Raw genomic sequence first — 16,592 nt, 5'->3', positions numbered from 1 at the left:
TTTTCCAGCTGGGTTTCATGGGCAACAATTGGATGTCCAACTGGCAACAATGTTCAAGTCCCTCTCATGGATCCCTCCCTGCAAAATCCATGGGGATTTCACCCTCCAAAACGTCTGTTTTGCTGTATCTATCAGGGGAATCCATCAAAGTGACTTCCCTCAGAGAAAAACAAGCACCCAAGGTTTGGCTCTTCAGAGGTTTCATAGCTCCCTCTCCCAGGTGGAGGGAAGGGGATGGGAGCAGGCAGCGTCTCAATTCTAGAGCGCAAGCTTCATCCGCAAAGCGGTCGGCCCAATCCCAACATCTCCAGCGAATGGCTCTCGGGCAGCAAAGGGTAAGAAAGACCTGTCTCTGTCTGGAACGCTAGAGACTCCACCCTTTTATGAACATTCAACGAGGAGACAGGCTGTTTACTCAGGCGGCTTGCACAGCTTTTAAGAAGATGCCAGACTGAGGGAATGAAGCTCACTGGCAGAGAATGTGCCATGCAACACAGAAAGTCTTCAGGTTCAGCGCCTGGCACCGCCCGTTCCAGAATCTCAGCCAGATGGCATCTCTGCCCAAGGCCCCGGCAAGCCACAAGGCAAGGTCGCCAGCGTTCTTTTATATGCAAATGGTGTAACTTTCTGTTCGGGAGTGTACTTGCCCGTGAAATTCAAGCCAAAGCCTTCTAACGAAGGGAAACGCCAAAACAATTCATAAATGCTTTTATGGTGAATGCTGAAACAATTCTAAGCCTTACAAATCAAAATACATAGTTAGCACAATCAGTGTAACCCTCAGCAGACAACAGACTAGTTGAACATTCAGGTATCTACTCAAGAAGAAACCCCTGGGCTCCAGAACAATGTCACCATTTCGAGCTATTGTCAAGGCCAGACTGTCCTTTCCAGATTCACAGAGGGAGAGAGAGGGAAACTCTGTGAAATAAATCATACTGCATCAGGAGTAATGGTCTTGCCCCTATGACGATATAATTACCACGAAGGAAGCTTTTCATCCCCTCGCTGCTGGCCAGCTTCAAGGCCGTCTGCCCCGAATAGGTGGCCAGGGTGGGGTCAGCACCGTAGGAAAGCAGGAGCCACATGGTCTCCAGGTTGTCATTTGCCGCGGCATCATGAACCGGCCTGTCAAGAGACGAGAGCGTTAAGCAGATTTCACAGAATTAAAGGGTCGAGATGGTCACCAGAAATATTATCTTCTATACCCACCCACCCCCTTTTCTCCCTGATGTGGTTTATACCACTGTTCTCTCCTCCTCCATTTTATCTTTTCTACAACCAGGTATTCAGCCATGTTGGTCTGAGGCACATCACAAAGTTTCAGTCCAGTGGGCACCTTTAAGACCAACAAAGTTTAATTCTGGGTATAAGCTTTTGGGTGCATGCACACAAAAAAAGAAGTGTGCACACTCACAAAAACATATACCCAGAATTAATCTTTGTTGGTCTCAAAGGTGACACTGAACTATTCAGGCGGGTAGCCATGTTGCTGGTCTGAGGCGACATCACGAAGTTTCAGTCCAGTGGCAGCTTTAAGACCAATGGAGTTTAATGCACAGAAAAAATGAAGTGTGTATACTCATGGAAACTTATACCCAGAATTAAACTTTGTTGGTCTTAAAGGTGCCACTGGATTCAAATTTTGTTCCCTGTGAGACATGTTATGTTGAGAATGACTGGTTGGCCCAAGATCATCCACTGAATATCCATGGCAGAAATGTTATTCGAACCCAGGAACCAGTCAGACACACAGGCTCTCTGTTGAGGTACAATGCAAAACAGACAGGGGGGGAAATGGGCTTGATTTTATCATATTCATGGCTTTTTTTTTTTAAGAAAAAGCCCAGTAAGAACTCATTTGCATATTAGGCCACACCCCATGTCATCACCATTGTTTCACACAGGGCTTTTTTGTAATAAAAACCCCCAGCAGGAACTGATTTGCACACTCCCTGATGCTAAGGCAGCCAGAACTGCATTCCTGTGTTTCCTGCTCAAAAAAAGCCCCGAGCTATGGCTCCCCAAAGGCAAGGAACTTCTCTGGACTGCCTGCCGTCCCCGTGGCAGAACTATCAGGACAAAATTATGAACCTTTTTAGAGAGATCCTTCACTGGATTGGGTTCAAAGTAGCACAAGCAGAGTTTAGCATGAGGAATGGGATTTGAAGAAGACTGCAGATTTATACCCTGCCCTTCTCTCTGAATCAGAGTCTCAGAGCGGCTCACAATCTCCTTTATCTTCCTCCCCCACAACAGACACCCTGTGAGGTGGGTGGGGCTGAGAGGGTTCTCACGGCAGCTGCCCTTTCAAGGACAGAGCTATGCCAGAGCTATGGCTGACCCAAGGCCATTCCAGCAAGTGCAAGTGGAGGAGTGAGCAATCAAACCCAGTTCTCCTGGATAAGAGTCCGTGCACTTAACCACTACACCAAACTGCCTGCCTTCTTCCTAGTGCAGCTCATTTTGACCCCTCCCCCAAATGCTGCCCCTGGGGGGACCAGCAGACGGCACGGGGGTGGGGGGGAAGACAGTGAAAAACAACTCTTCTCCTCCGCTAGCAGGAGTCAAGTTTGGATCCAGCTCATTAACAACCTGAAAAAAATCACACTGCTTAATTCTCTTTGCATTCACACAATACTGAGGCGTACAGAGCTCCCTCTGTTCCTGCTGGCCAAACTCGCCAGTGCGCTGAACACTCTCAGATGCGGAAAACTGGCCACCGCTCCTCTGTTCTCAGTAACCGAGCAACCATCATATTATTAATAAATAATATCATGAGCTGCAGGAATTTTAAAGTGGCAGGCAGGAGGAGGAGGAGACGGAGACAAAAGCTCAGTGGCAAAATGCATGCTTTCTCATATATACTGGCCCCAAGTCATGCCCTGCAATCTCTGGATTAAGGGTCTCGGGTTAGCGAGGAAAACATCTGTCCTGAGACCTTGCAGAACAGCCATTGGCCAGAGTACATTATTCTGCACAAGAGGGGCCATGACTTTGGCTCGTTGCAGTCACGAGATGCAGCTCTTGTGGAACTCAACCCCTTGAGACCTTATCTTTGAAAGCTACCTCATTAGGAGAAAAAACACCCCTGCGCTTTCTATGGCCTGTTCCACCATAGGCCACTTTGTTCCAGACCCCAGGACAGATGTTCGCTCTCAGGGCTGACTTGCCTGGTGCCGTCTTGTGCGCTGCAGTTGACGTTTGCGCCGTGCTCCAGCAAGATGTGCAGGATGTCTATCCAGCCCCGTGCACAGGCTTCATGCAGGGCGGTGTAGCCTGCGTTGTCCTGGTGGTTGACATCGTTGTTTTCTTTCTGCAGGCAGTACATCACCACTTCCTGCAGAAACAGAAAGATATGTATAAAAACCCTCCCTGGCTGGTAAAAAAAAAAGCAGCCCTCGTCTGTTCTCTCCTCTGCTAGCAGGAGTCAAGGTTTGGATCCAGCTCATTAACAACCTGAAAAAAATCACACTGCTTAATTCTCTTGCATTCACACAATACTGAGGCTTCATTCAGACATCACAAACAAACCACAGTTTGTTCCCTACGAGAATGAGCTTTGGCAGTCCTCAGGCTTGCCTCCCTACCTCATTTTATCAGGCACAGCTTGGACAGCTAAAAGTTTCCTAGTTCCAGAGAAACTCCAGTTGGCCAGTATGATGCAATGACTCCTCGCCCTATGGATACCTTGCATACCATTTATTGGTCTGGAAGAGGCTAATACTCAGAGATAAACCCTTCTCAGGCTGTAGATCAAGTTTTTCTAGGTAATTCTCAGTCTGCCTGAAAGGGGGGGGGGGGGGGTGCGGAATGGTGATTGATATGTTAATAGGGAGTAACCAGTGAGAGGAGAAGGAGGAGAGATTTATACCCCGCCCTTCTCTCTGAATTAAGAGACTCAGAGCGGCGTACAATCTCCTATATCTTCTCCCCGCCCCCCGCCCGCAACAGACACTCTGTGAGGTGGGTGGGGCTGAGAGGGCTCACACAGCAGCTGCCCTTTCAAGGACAACTCCTGCAATAGCTATGGCTGACCCAAGGCCATTCCAGCAGCTGTAAGTGGAGGAGCGGTATTCTGCTAAATAATATATATATATATATATATATATATATATATATATATATATATATATATATATATATATATATATATATATATATATATATATATATATATATATATATATAAATATAGTATTCTACTGAATGTGATGAGAAGTAACAGTTGATGCAAGTTTCATGTTTGACTGCTTATATGCTACTGTCCCTTTAAGACTGAGCCATGTGGCATTGGGGGGTGGGGAACGGAAATGGCAGCTACAGAGAGCACTTAGCAGGCTTCAATGCTGAACTGATTTTGGTTCTGAAAGTGTTACATACAGTTAATGGTCAGTTTGTGTTCTTTTGGTTGCCAGGCTGCGCCTCGAGATCTCCCATTCTGACCACTGATCTCCAGACTACAGAGAGGAAATGGTTGCTTTGGAGGGAGGACTGTATGGCCCTGCACCACGCTGAGGTCCCCCTCTCCGCAAAACCCACCCTCTCCAGGCTGCACCCCAAAAATCTCCAAGTATTTCCCAACCCACAGCTGGCAACCCCATTGTTAAACGAAAGTCAGCATTTTCTATACATCCTGCCTTTCCCCCTGATCGGGGTGTAACATACAGGCAAAGAAGCCGAGCAGTGAATGACGCCCCCACCCCAGCCCGAACCTTCTGGAGTCCTGAGACCAGAACCTTCCACCACACAGAGGTTCTGATGGCACTAAGGAGGGAACAAGTCCATTATTTGGGGGGCGTAATACCAAGACAGCCTCCTTGGAGATGCTGATGTGGGGAAAACAGGCCTGTTTTGGTTCTTCCCAGGTTGGGAATCAGAGGCCAGGTGGTCTAGCTGAAAAGGAAAAAAACCCAGGGCTTTTTTGTAGCAGAAACTCCTTTGCATTTTAGGCTACACCCCCCTGATGCAGCCAATCCTCTAAGAGCCTACAGCAGGCCCTGTAATAAGAGCTCTGTAAGCTCTTGGAAGATTGGCTACATCATGGGGGTGTGGCCTAATATGCAAAAGAGTTCCTGCTACAAAAAAGCCCTGAAAAAACCCATGGCTTCAAGTAGGAGATGAAGAGACTGGGAACTGACATCTGGTAGCTTTAAGACTGCCCAACCTACCTCTCAATTTACTTAAGAGAAGGAAATGGGAATGACTTTTATCCCTCACTTTTATTTTTCTTTGCCCAGCGGGCAGTTTTCTCAAAAACTGCAATTCTAAGAACTGTTATGCACCTCTAACTCCATTAACTTCAATGGATTTAGAAGAGCATAACTCTGTATAGGACTGCACTGCTGTAAATAATAGTGAGAGTTTCAAGCAACTGCATTTTTTTAAAAAATACATCTGGTTATTATTCTGCACCCAACTCTAACTTCACTACTGAATGCCACAGCACAAGGAAGGTGGCCAGAAAAAACCTGGAGCTCCTATTCTGATGAAGGGACAAAAAAAGAGCTGGTTTAAGGCTCCAAACCAGCATTATTTCTACAAATTTCTGGAGGCAGCAAGCGATAGAAGGTTATCATTTTGGTCAGGGGCTTCAGAACAAGGTCAAAAAAGTCAACTCCTCGAGATCTAGCGATCCCTGTGGTGTGAGAGCACCGCCTGCACAGCCATTCTGCCACAGCTGTAATGTCAAAACTGGGCAGAAGGACCAACCGTGGGTTGTTCTTTTGCCTATAGTTTGCAAACTTGGTGTTTAGGTCAAGGGAACAAACCGAAGTTCATAATTTGACCTGATTCCAGTTCCACAACAAACCACAGCTTCTTGGCAACTAGGACGTCTTCAAATATCCAGTCTCATACTATGAGGGAGGGAGAGAAAACGATCTACTCCCAAGGACTTCCAAGTCTCTTACTTGTAACAAACAAATCATGGCTTATTCGATGCACCTCTACTGAGTCTTGCTCTCCTACCCCTTCCCCACAGAACAAGCGCCTACCTTGTAACCGAGCCGGGCTGCCCTCTGCAGCAGCGTCTCCCCAGCGTTCTTGTTCACGATCAGCCGCCGAGCTTCAGGGGGCACTGGCGGGGCCGCAGGAGGTTCTGAGGTCTTTTCTGAGCTGTGCTGCCGTGACTTGCTGGACGGACAGGGCTCCCGGGACTTCTTTGGAGAGCGCGTCTTGGACTGATTCCATCGTGCCTTGGCCTGAAAAATTGGGCACAAGGAGATCCATCAGAGAGGGAAAACAAGAACAGGACCGTTGCGCGCTCTCTCTGTTTCTAAAGCAAAATTCTGCACCAACTGCTGATTTCTGGAGGCCACATTTGCCTGTTTTGCGTGCTTTACTCTGATCGTCGTAAGAAAGGGCTGTGATGCAATGAAGCCCTGGGACCTTATCAGTCACGCTCAACCCCTCCATCCCCATACTAGCCTCCTGCCATCTTAAGGCTTAACCCACATGCTGCCAATCCTCTGATCCTTGGTGGTGTTTAAAATTACAACAGAGGGGACTGGATAAACATATGTAGCAGAGGTCTACCAGTGGTTATCAATGGAACTCTGTCTGGGGCAAGTGACGCTCTGTATGCTTGGTGCTTGGGGGGGCAACAGTGGGACGGCATCTAGTATCCTGGCCCCACTGGTGGGCCTTCTGATGGCACCTGGTTTGGGGGTGGTTTGGCCACTGTGTGACACAGTGTGTTGAACTGGATGGGTCATTGGCCTGATCTAACATGGCTTCTCTTATGTTCTTAGGTCCTGCACCCAAGACTTCATTCTGCTATTGCATGCTGGGACCACAAACGTCAGAGCTAAGCGACACATTGCATGGGAGATGTGTGATCAGGTTGCCCTATTTTTTATTTTAAAGCAGACACACAAGGGGAGCTAGCATCAAAAACGCAACTGTAAACAGGAGCAGAAGAGGAGGATCTTCTGTGATTAAGCTCTTCTACCCATTTACTTCCCCCCCACAATGATTTCCCTCATCTAAATGGTCACCTCAGCTGCTGTGAGGCCTCACAGGGTGAAAGACACAGTCGCTTCAGGGTGAGAGGTGTTTAGATTGGGGAAAAAATGGTATAGGAGAAGGTTGAACACCTCCTTAAACACAGTTCCTTTGGAAGAAATGTGTGCTGCAGCTAGACTGGAAATAGCCGCAAACTGGAAAAATGCTGCTTCATTATCTGTTTTCAATTGGTTGTCTAAAGTAGTTGAAATCTGTGTACTGGACAAAATTACTGAGTCTCTAACCCAAAATGACTCTGTTCTATACAAAGCTAATTTCGTGGCTGTATGGTTTCCATTCGTTGACTTCCTTGCTAAATATGATCAATACTCTTCACTATTGGAAACAATTAATGTTATTTATTAATTTATGCCTACTAGCGTCAATTTATGTCAATTTATTGCACTTATCTCTCTAGACATAATCTTATATTATTGGGGTTTATATATATGCATACCATGTGTGTTTTATAATTGTTATATTTTTCAATAATTAATAAAATTAACATTTTGGGGGGGGGGAGAAAACACTGTTCCAAAAGAATGGTACTTCTTAATTATTATCTGGTTCTTCTCCCTAGTGAGAACCCAAAGAGGCTTACAACACTGTTCTCCTCTCATTCATTTTATTCTCACAATAACCCTGTGGGGTAGGTTGGGCTGAGTGTGTCTAACTGGTCATGCAGCAAACTCCCGTGGCAAGGCAGGGATTTGAATCTGGTTTTTCCAGGTTCTAGTGCGACATTCTGCTACATCACACTGGTCCTCACTTTTGAAAAATAAAACCACAGAGGGAGCTGGCAATGAATCTCCCACATAATTATATCAGGCCCTCAAAAGGTGACCCAGGTACACCTTTCCACCCCATCCCACCTCACCGCACTGTCGTACCTTCTCTTCACAGATGCCAGACAAATGTTTGGTTTTGCATTTGCGTTTTCCGGATGGCTTCTCTAGCACTTCCTGGATAGGAGGCGAGTCTGGGTGATCCAAGAGGAATCCGTTTGGGAAGTCCAGATGCCCTTGGAGGGCTGGAGAAAGCCGGCTCCGCAGGCGCAGCTCTGAGCCTTTGCCTGGGGTGGACCCCTTGTGCTTCCGGTACCTGAAGTCTGACAGACAAACCGGAGGAAAGGGGGATTAGAGCACAGAGGATTCTGGGAAATGAGGACTGGCTCCTTCAATGCAGCAGCCTAGCTCCAAACCCAAGAAAGGACCAAACGTGTAAGTCAACAAGGGGAGCAGAAAAAGAGGGCTTAAATTGTCCTGGATTAGACAAACTGCCTGCCTTCAGGAGCTCACTCAAAATGCAAGTTGGTAGGCTCTATTTGCTCCATGGAGGAATGGACACCGGGACCCTTTGAAGTTGGAAAAATGGAACCGGGGGAAGGTAAACCTCTCCCTTATATCACAGCCCTGATCTGAATTGGAGCTCCACCCTCAGAATCAAGTCCCCCATGGAGGTCATGCATCAAACATAACCTCTTGCAGGAACCATCAGATACTGAAGTGACCACTGGAAAGACTAGGAGAGAACATTTGTGGCCATCAATGCATCATTGTGGAAGTTTTTCTTCATCATCATCCTGCCATCTTGGTACATCATGCATTACCAAGTTGACATAAGAAAGCTAGACCAATCCCTGCCTTCAAAAGTCTTCTTAATCCAACATCTTTAAAAGGGGGAATTCAGTATCTGCACAAGAACTTTGGAAAGATGACAACCTAAAACAGGGGTGGTCAAACCTGCTTAACATAAGAGCCACATAGAATAAACATCAGATGCTTGAGACCCACAAGATGGGGGAGGGAGGGAGGAAGGCAGGCAGGCAGGAAATAGATGGAGAGAGGGAGAGGTGGAAAGAAATCAACTTTAAATGCATTCTCCAAGCCTCTAGCTGACTTGCCTTGGAGAAGTGATTTAAAGAGAGAAATGCCTTCTCCAAACCAGTTGATGGGGTGTTGGGGGCTTCAAGATCCACACAATATGTATGAAAGAGCTACATGTGGCTCCCAAGCCACAGTTTGACCACCCTTGACCTAAAATATATCATTTGCACTGTAAAAACCCACCTCCCCCTGCCCAATATTATTTTTAATTTACTGTATTGTGCATGGATCACTCCGTAGGGTAAACCAGCCCAAAACTAGCGGAGCGGTGGGTTATCTTCTGAGAGACTTTCAGAACTGCATATTGAAATCTGTTTCCCCTGATATAAAGTGGTTTATGCTTTGTCAGCGCAATACAATGATCACACAATAATTACTGAGCAACGGGGCTTTTTTTTCAGCAGGAACTCACAGGATTGCAGTTCCGGCTAGCTTGGTGTCAGGGGGTGTGGCCTAATATGCAAATGAGGTCTGCTGGGCTTCTTCTACCAAAAAAGCCCTGGTGAGCAGAATAAAATGAAGAGATCACAATACCAAAATGAAAGAAAGGTGGTTTTATAGCCCTTTATAGATCAAGATGAGTAGCCTGTGTTTGTCTGCAGCAGTAGAAAAGAGCAAGAGTCCAAGAGCACCTGAAAGACTGACAAAATGTTAGTCTGGCAGGGCAGGAGCTTTTGTGAGTCACTGCTCACTGCTTCAGATACAGCTAGAATGTCATAGAACAAAGCAGTAGACAAGTGCACCTTTAAGACCACCTAACTGTTATTCAGAATGTGCAGAATTTCGTGTGCTCTTAAGCAGACTTCATCAGGCAAAATGGGAATGGCAAGCAGCAATTCTTAATATAAGTGGGCAGTGAGTTGGTAGGTAGAATCATGGGGATTTTTTAGCAGATTAAAAGAATCACAAATTGGGGTCTGTGTTTGTTAGTGTTAGGACAAAGCAGGGCTGAAACAATACTGAAGGGTGATAAAAAGCAGACTGCTGTTGTAGGTGCGAGGTGCCATAAATCTAGGTAACTGTCTGGCTTTGTTAGTTTAAATAGAGGGCATGGTTTCTCAAGAGGTTATAACATCCATTATAGTTTGCCATTCGAAAAAAAGAAAGACATTAAAATACAGTGGAGGATGGGTATATGCAATATGCAATAAGACAAACAGCCAATATCCCCCATTTGAGTACGTCAATACAAAAAAACCCCAAAACCCAAATATTCCGATAACACTGTTCTAAAAGAGAAATAATATAAGTTAGCCATTACAAAAACAGGGTGCATTAAAGTATAGTGGAAGGTGGGTTAGTATATGTAAAGAGACAAACAGCCCACATCCCTCATTTGAGCATGTCAACACAAAAAAACATTATTCTGATACACTGTTCTAAAAGAGAAATACATTGGAACACTGTAGATGCATAGCTATAGTCAGTGAGCGTTGGTTTAGCATACGTAATGAGATAAAAACCCAATATCCCTGTTCAGTCCTGGGGAGGTGTTTGTTCCAAGTTTCATGATAATTTGTAAATCAGTTTGATTTCTATCCTGCTCTTATTTCCCACTAGCAGGACTCAGAGCAGCATACAACATAGAATATTCATCAATACATAGTAGGATACATACAATACAATTAAAACCTAGTACTATTCAGCAATTTAATCTACTGTTGGATGGCACCACATATCTATTTCACGAATAGCTGGGGTGGCTAACGTATCTATTCCACAGATAGCTGAAACAGCTGGTATATAATCCATATTCCACCCATAGGGAGGATCTTAAACATAAAAGAATAAAGGAGTGGGGGGATGCGGGAATCAGTCCATTTGTCCTTTATATTGGAAAGTGGAGTGATTTTAGATGGCAAATGACACTGGCAAGCTAATGACAATAGAAAGTGTGAATGGATTAGGTGTGATATGCAGGCTGGTAGTAGGCATGGAGAAATCAGCACTGTTAACGAGACAGGAAACCTAGGTCTCGATTCAATCCAGGTGGAAGCATTGTCTTGAGCTTTGCCATCAGTTGCAAAACAGCAGTCTCTCTAATTGGAATCTGGGCAGCAACTGAATGTCTTGCAGCCCTTGGTAAATGAAAGCGAGGACCATACCCAACACCTCAGAGCCAATGCTGCAAAGGTTCTGCTTCGAGAGGATGATGATTCAATTGCATGCACTGATTGTATATGAAACAGATCCCAGTAGGCAGTCGTGTTGGTCTGAATCTTATCTGATGAAGTCTGCATAAGAAAGCTTACATTCTGAATAAAACTTAGTCTTAAAGGTGCTCTTGGCTACTGCTTTGTATATGAAACAATGTGGACCTGCTTTAATGTTCAAAGATGGCATTGGGTGGGGGGGAGGCTGAGAAATAAGGAGAATGAGCTACCCAAGGCTGCCGGCTGCTGTCCTGGGAGTCATGATTCCTGATGATACTTGTAGCAGTAGGCTACAAATATGCGTAGCCTATTGTTATGTGGGGTTAGGGGAGAGTTTTACGAATACTGTGGATGGCCAAAAAAACATGTAAGTGGGTTCTAGATCAAATCAAGCCTTGAAGCTAAAGTGACCAAACTGAATGCTGTTATACTTTGGTCACTTTATGAGAAGACAAGAAAAGACAATAATGCTAGGGAAAGTTGAAGGCAGCAGGGAAAGAAGACCCAACATGAGATGGATTGACCCTAAGAAGCTAGGGCTGGTAATAATAGGATGTTTTGGAGTCCAGTAATTCATAGGGTCACCATAAGTCAGAAGTGAACTGATGGCACTTAAGAAGAGGAGGAAGAATATATTGGATTTATGCCCCGACCTTCACTATGAATCTCAAAGTGGCCTACAATCTCCTTTACCTTCCTTCCCCACAACAGACACCCTGTGAAGCAGGCCTTTCAAGGACAGCTCTGCGAGAGCTATGACTGACCCAAGGCCATTCCAGCAGCTGCAAGCGGAGGAGTGGGGAATCAAGACCTGTTTCTCCCAGATAAGACTCTGCACACTTAACCATTACACCAAACTGGCTCTCTTAACCCCCTCTCACAGCAAACAGCTGGATCAGGTGCACGGGACAAGTCACAAAGCCATCGGTTGGGATGGCCAGAACTTCATGCAGTAAGCTGATGGTGCTGAAAGAAAACCTCTCTCTAAATTGTGGGACTTAGATGCTTCATATGAAGCTGCCCTGTACAGAGGTATGTCATTGGTTCATCTCTAGCTCACTCATATCTCCAGTCACGGAGGCTTCTATGGAGGACACCAACACCCACAATCAGAGATCCACATAGCAGACTGGCGGTTTCAAGTCCAGGAACACCTCGGAAATCAACGAGATAGCCAGGATATGAGTTTCTGAGGGTCAGAGCTGAAAACACCTAAAGAAGGGAGCTTTGACTCTTGAAGGTTCATATCCCCAAAAATCTTGCTGGTCTTGCCAGATCTCCAAAGCTAAACAGAGCTGATCCTGGCCTAGTAGTTAGAAGGGAGACCTCCAAGGAATACCAGGGCCAGGCGATACAAGCCACCTCTCTGATAAACGTTCTAGCCCCATTAGGGGCTGCCAAAAGTCAGCATGACTTCCAGGCACGCAAGCACATACACACAAACAAACGAACAAAACATATTTTAATTTTTTTCTAAGAAGGCAAACAAAACAAACAAAAAAACCCTTGCTGGTCTCTCAGGCACCACTGGACTGGAATCTGGCTGTTCTACAGCAGACCGATACAGCTACCCCCTCCCCTAAAACTAATTTGACTGAATCTTCCACACACAAAGCAAAGACACCTCAGCTTCCCATTCCAGAAAGAAAGCCCTTCTTCCAGCTCTTCTTTGGATCCGTCTGGAAAACCTTTCTCAGAGGCGCCAAAACGGGGCCCAACACCTGAAAGGCAGCTTCTGTCCTACAGCTGGGTCAATGGATCGCCATGTTTTACAAGTCACTCACTCACAAGAGGATTTCAGCCAAGCACGGCTTCTCCCGCCAGGGCAGGACATGATAGATGGGTCATAGTTCCCCCCCACACACCTTCACAGAACAGGAGGCTTCCCCAAATTGTTTTGGCCCTCAGGTTGCCGATAGGCCGGGGTAGGGGAGGACTGCCCCGACCCCAGAACAGAAACTTAATGTGTGGAAATGGGTGGCAGAAACTCTTGGAGGCACGGAGGTAAATCACGTCTCATCAAACCTCAGTTTAAACAGACTTTTCCTCCAGGCCTGTTGGCGACCCTACTTGGCCTTCTCTCCTAGGCAGGCCCAAGTTTAGCCAGTCACATCCTGCGATTAAAGCAGGACAAACACACACACACACACACACAAGGGATAGGCTGCTACAGAGAGGCACTCAGCAAACGCACACTCCGGCTTCCCCCGCAGCCACAGACATCCAAAAGGGTTCAGAAAAGGGAAGCATTCGTTGCTCTCGCTTCCCAGCTTCCAACAACACAGGCATCCCACCCCACTGGCCGGCTTCCCTCTCCTCTCCACACCCCTGAAGCTTCCGGGCCTCGGGGGCTGCTCACAAACGTCTCTTTCCGCCAAGGGCCGATGCAGAAGCTGCGTGGGAGCAGCCCGCCCCCTGGTGGCCACTGGCTGCAGCCCGCAAAGCCAGAAGGCCCCGGCTTGGCTTGTGCCGTGACAGAGGATTTAATCCTCGCTCGTGCCCAGCAGGGCCGGAGCAAAGGCCGCAGTTGAAGGCCGGCTTTGCTGCCACCGGCTACACGGTCCCTTTCGCAAGACCGCAAAGGGCCTGGCTGCAAAAACGAGTGACCTCTCTTCTTTCTGATATATTTTCAGATAATTCTTTCCGGGGGGGGGGGGGGGAGGGCAGGATTTCTGAAAGGAGGAGAGAGGCCGTTGATCACAGTTTCCACTCAGGTTAAGCTACGCCTTTAAATTACAGAGAGGAGGGAGATAGAAACAAAATCTTCAGACAGATGCCCTAGTTGTCACAAGTTTTGCAGCGGGATAAATTGCCTAGGAGGCTTCTGGGAACCAGAGATTTTCAAAAACGGAAGCCAGGCAGGCATCTGTTAGGGCTGGGTGTCTGGTTCCAGAACTTGGATGGGTGCAGAACTTGAATGGGTGACAGACATCTAACCAGGGCTTTTTTTGTAGCAGGAGCTCCTTTGCATATTGGGCCACACCCCCCTGATGTAGCCAATCCCCCTGGAGCTCACAATAGGCCCTGTACTAAGAGCCCTGTAAGCTCTTGGAGGACTGGCTACATCAGGGGCTAATATGCAAAGGAGTTCCTGCTACAAAAAAAGCCCTGCATGATCTAACACAGCTTTTGTTTTATTTTAAAGCACATTTCAAACCCTCATGGATCCCATTCTGTGCCTTACCTCTACACAGGTGATGCCTGAAAAATACTCAGAGAGCCAGGGAAGGGGGTCAGGAAGGCAGAGCGGGACTCCCTATAGTTCCTTGCCTGGCCACCTGTTCCTCCTTCTCAGCTGGCAGCAGTGGAATAAATTATGCAAAGCAAGCCAATACATACATTTGCATAATTTATACTGGCTGTGGACGTCAGCTTTTCAAATTTTTTTAACAAATATGCACAAACTAAACAGTCTGGCGCAAATACTGTATTCTCCCTTCAAAAGATGTTTGCATTAAGAAGTCAATGTACGCCCCATTCTGATACGTTCCCTCTTGAGCAACACGTCTCAAACTTTTAAAATGTGGGCCTCCTTTTAGAATTGACCTCTCCCGCCACTGGACTCTCTCTCCAGCCGCTGAACATCTCGATTCTTTGCAACGAACGATGTGCACAGTGCAGGCTAACGTACCGAGTGATGCTGATTGGCTACATCAGGGCATCTCAGATCCCTCGCCTAAAACCAGCCAGCTAGGAGAAGTGGCATGAAGGGAAGGAGCTGCCTCCAGCCTGAAAACATCGCTATTTTCCCAGTTTCTTTGCAGCTTCCAAAAGGCAGTAGTCTGGGTAGCTGTGACGCTGTTAACTGGGAAGACAGGCATTCCATGAGGAGGATCTTCTCTGAAACAGTTTGGTGTAGTGGTTAAGTGTGTGGACTTTTATCTGGGAGAACCAGGTTTGATTCCCCACTCCTCCACTTGCACCTGCTGGAATGGCCTTGGGTCAGCCATAGCTCTGGCAGAGGTTGTCCTTGAAAGGGCAGCTGCTGTGAGAGCCCTCTCCAGCCCCACCCACCTCACAGGGTGTCTGTTGTGGGGGAGAAAGATAAAGGAGATTGTGAGCCGCTCTGAGACTCTTCGGAGTGGAGGGCGGGATATAAATCCAACATCCTCTTTGTGCTCCCCACCACAGGGGGTAGGGGGGGCAGCTGCCCTGCAGCTTGGACACCACAGCCCTAACCAGTGTTTCTTCTAAGGTGAGTTATTTATTTACATTAAATTTCTATCCTGCCCTCTCCGCAAGTGGACTCAGGGCGGCTAACAGTCGATTCAGATATCTACATTTACAGTTTAAAAACCAATAAAATACCATTACAATGAAAACATTCTTTTAAAAAAAACATTCTATGGTGCAAGGCAGCTCACAGTTTTTTTAACCTCCAGCTCACACGTGTTTGCCTTAGCTCAGGGGAAATGGCCCCAGAGCAGTGTTCCCTCTAAGTTGCAGAGTCTTGTGAGCAAAAATTCTACTTTGTGAGCTACTGGCGTTAAAGCTGTGAGCTGCTGCATAAATTATCGTGCTCTGGGGCCATCCTTCCTGAGCTAAGACAAAAATCTGTGAGCTGGAGGCTAAAAATCTGTGAGCTAGCTCACACTAACTCAGCTTAGAGGGAACACTGCCCCAGAGCACACTAATTTATGCAGTAGCTCAAATTTAATGCCAGTAGCTCACAATAGAATTTTTGCTCACAAGACTCCGCAGCTTAGAGAGAACATTGGTCCTAGCCTGTGGATTTCCCCCTTCATCGACAGGCAAGCTGCCCTGAGTCACTCCCTGGGCCTCTGCCTTTCCCCCTTCTCTCCTGACCTCTCCCATACCTCTCTGTTGTCAGCCACAGTGCCTAAATCCGGCAGTCAAGACTACAGTGTGTGCCTGTCCTGGATGTGGACAGACCCCATCCAGTAATATCAGCATCATTCTTAAAATTATTGGCAACGGGAAAGTCTATTTCAAGGGGGACTGTCTTGGACATACACACCCTTCGGTGTTCTGACCCCTCTACCCATTTCTTGTTACCTGCTTTCGCTTTCCGCCGCTTGTGACAACAGCTCGTGTGCTCTTCTTTGTCCCTCTCGATCAAGTACTCCCCTGTCTGGTACTTCCAGCTTTTCTGCCGCCTCCTCTTCTTCCTCTTGACGTGGCCACTCTCCTCCTCAGCTTCCTTGCGGTCGCACAGCTGCCTGGTGGCTTCCACTTGCCACAAGAGCTCCTGAGCCTTGCTCGGGTGAAGGCTGCTCCGCTCCGAACGGGACCTCTCTCTCTCTTTGTCTCGGTAGCCGGAGTGCGGGGAGAGCCGGTGAGACTTCCTTAGCCGGCGATGCTTCAGGGACAGCAGGTCCTCTTCCTCATCATTCTCCTCCTCCTCTAACAGCAGCGGAACGATCTCGTGGCCGGCCCCGTCGCAATCCCCGAGCACGCTGGCGGAGGAGCCCCCGATGCTTCCTGCAGGAAAAAGGAAAGAAAAGATCCCGTATAGATCAACATTAAAGGCTATATCTACGATCCCTGTCTGGGCACAGCTTCTTTGTTTTGTGGATTTGGGTTTTTG

General features: G+C 47.1%; 1 protein-coding gene across 1 annotated transcript in view; it reads right to left on the bottom strand.

Moving 5' to 3' along the window:
- Window positions 1-16,592, bottom strand: part of BCORL1 (BCL6 corepressor like 1) — a 41,963-nt gene that overhangs the window by 3,946 nt on the left and 21,425 nt on the right. Inside the window, 5 exon segments of the mRNA XM_060249676.1 lie at window positions 983-1,128; window positions 3,174-3,340; window positions 5,997-6,203; window positions 7,896-8,113; window positions 16,061-16,486. Coding sequence (XP_060105659.1) covers window positions 983-1,128; window positions 3,174-3,340; window positions 5,997-6,203; window positions 7,896-8,113; window positions 16,061-16,486 — 1,164 coding nt within the window.

Source organism: Heteronotia binoei, chromosome 11 (assembly GCF_032191835.1).
Source record: "Heteronotia binoei isolate CCM8104 ecotype False Entrance Well chromosome 11, APGP_CSIRO_Hbin_v1, whole genome shotgun sequence".
Lineage (NCBI taxonomy): Eukaryota > Metazoa > Chordata > Lepidosauria > Squamata > Gekkonidae > Heteronotia > Heteronotia binoei.
Note: the sequence above shows the minus strand (reverse complement) of the source record. Positions and strands in the feature narration are given on the sequence as shown.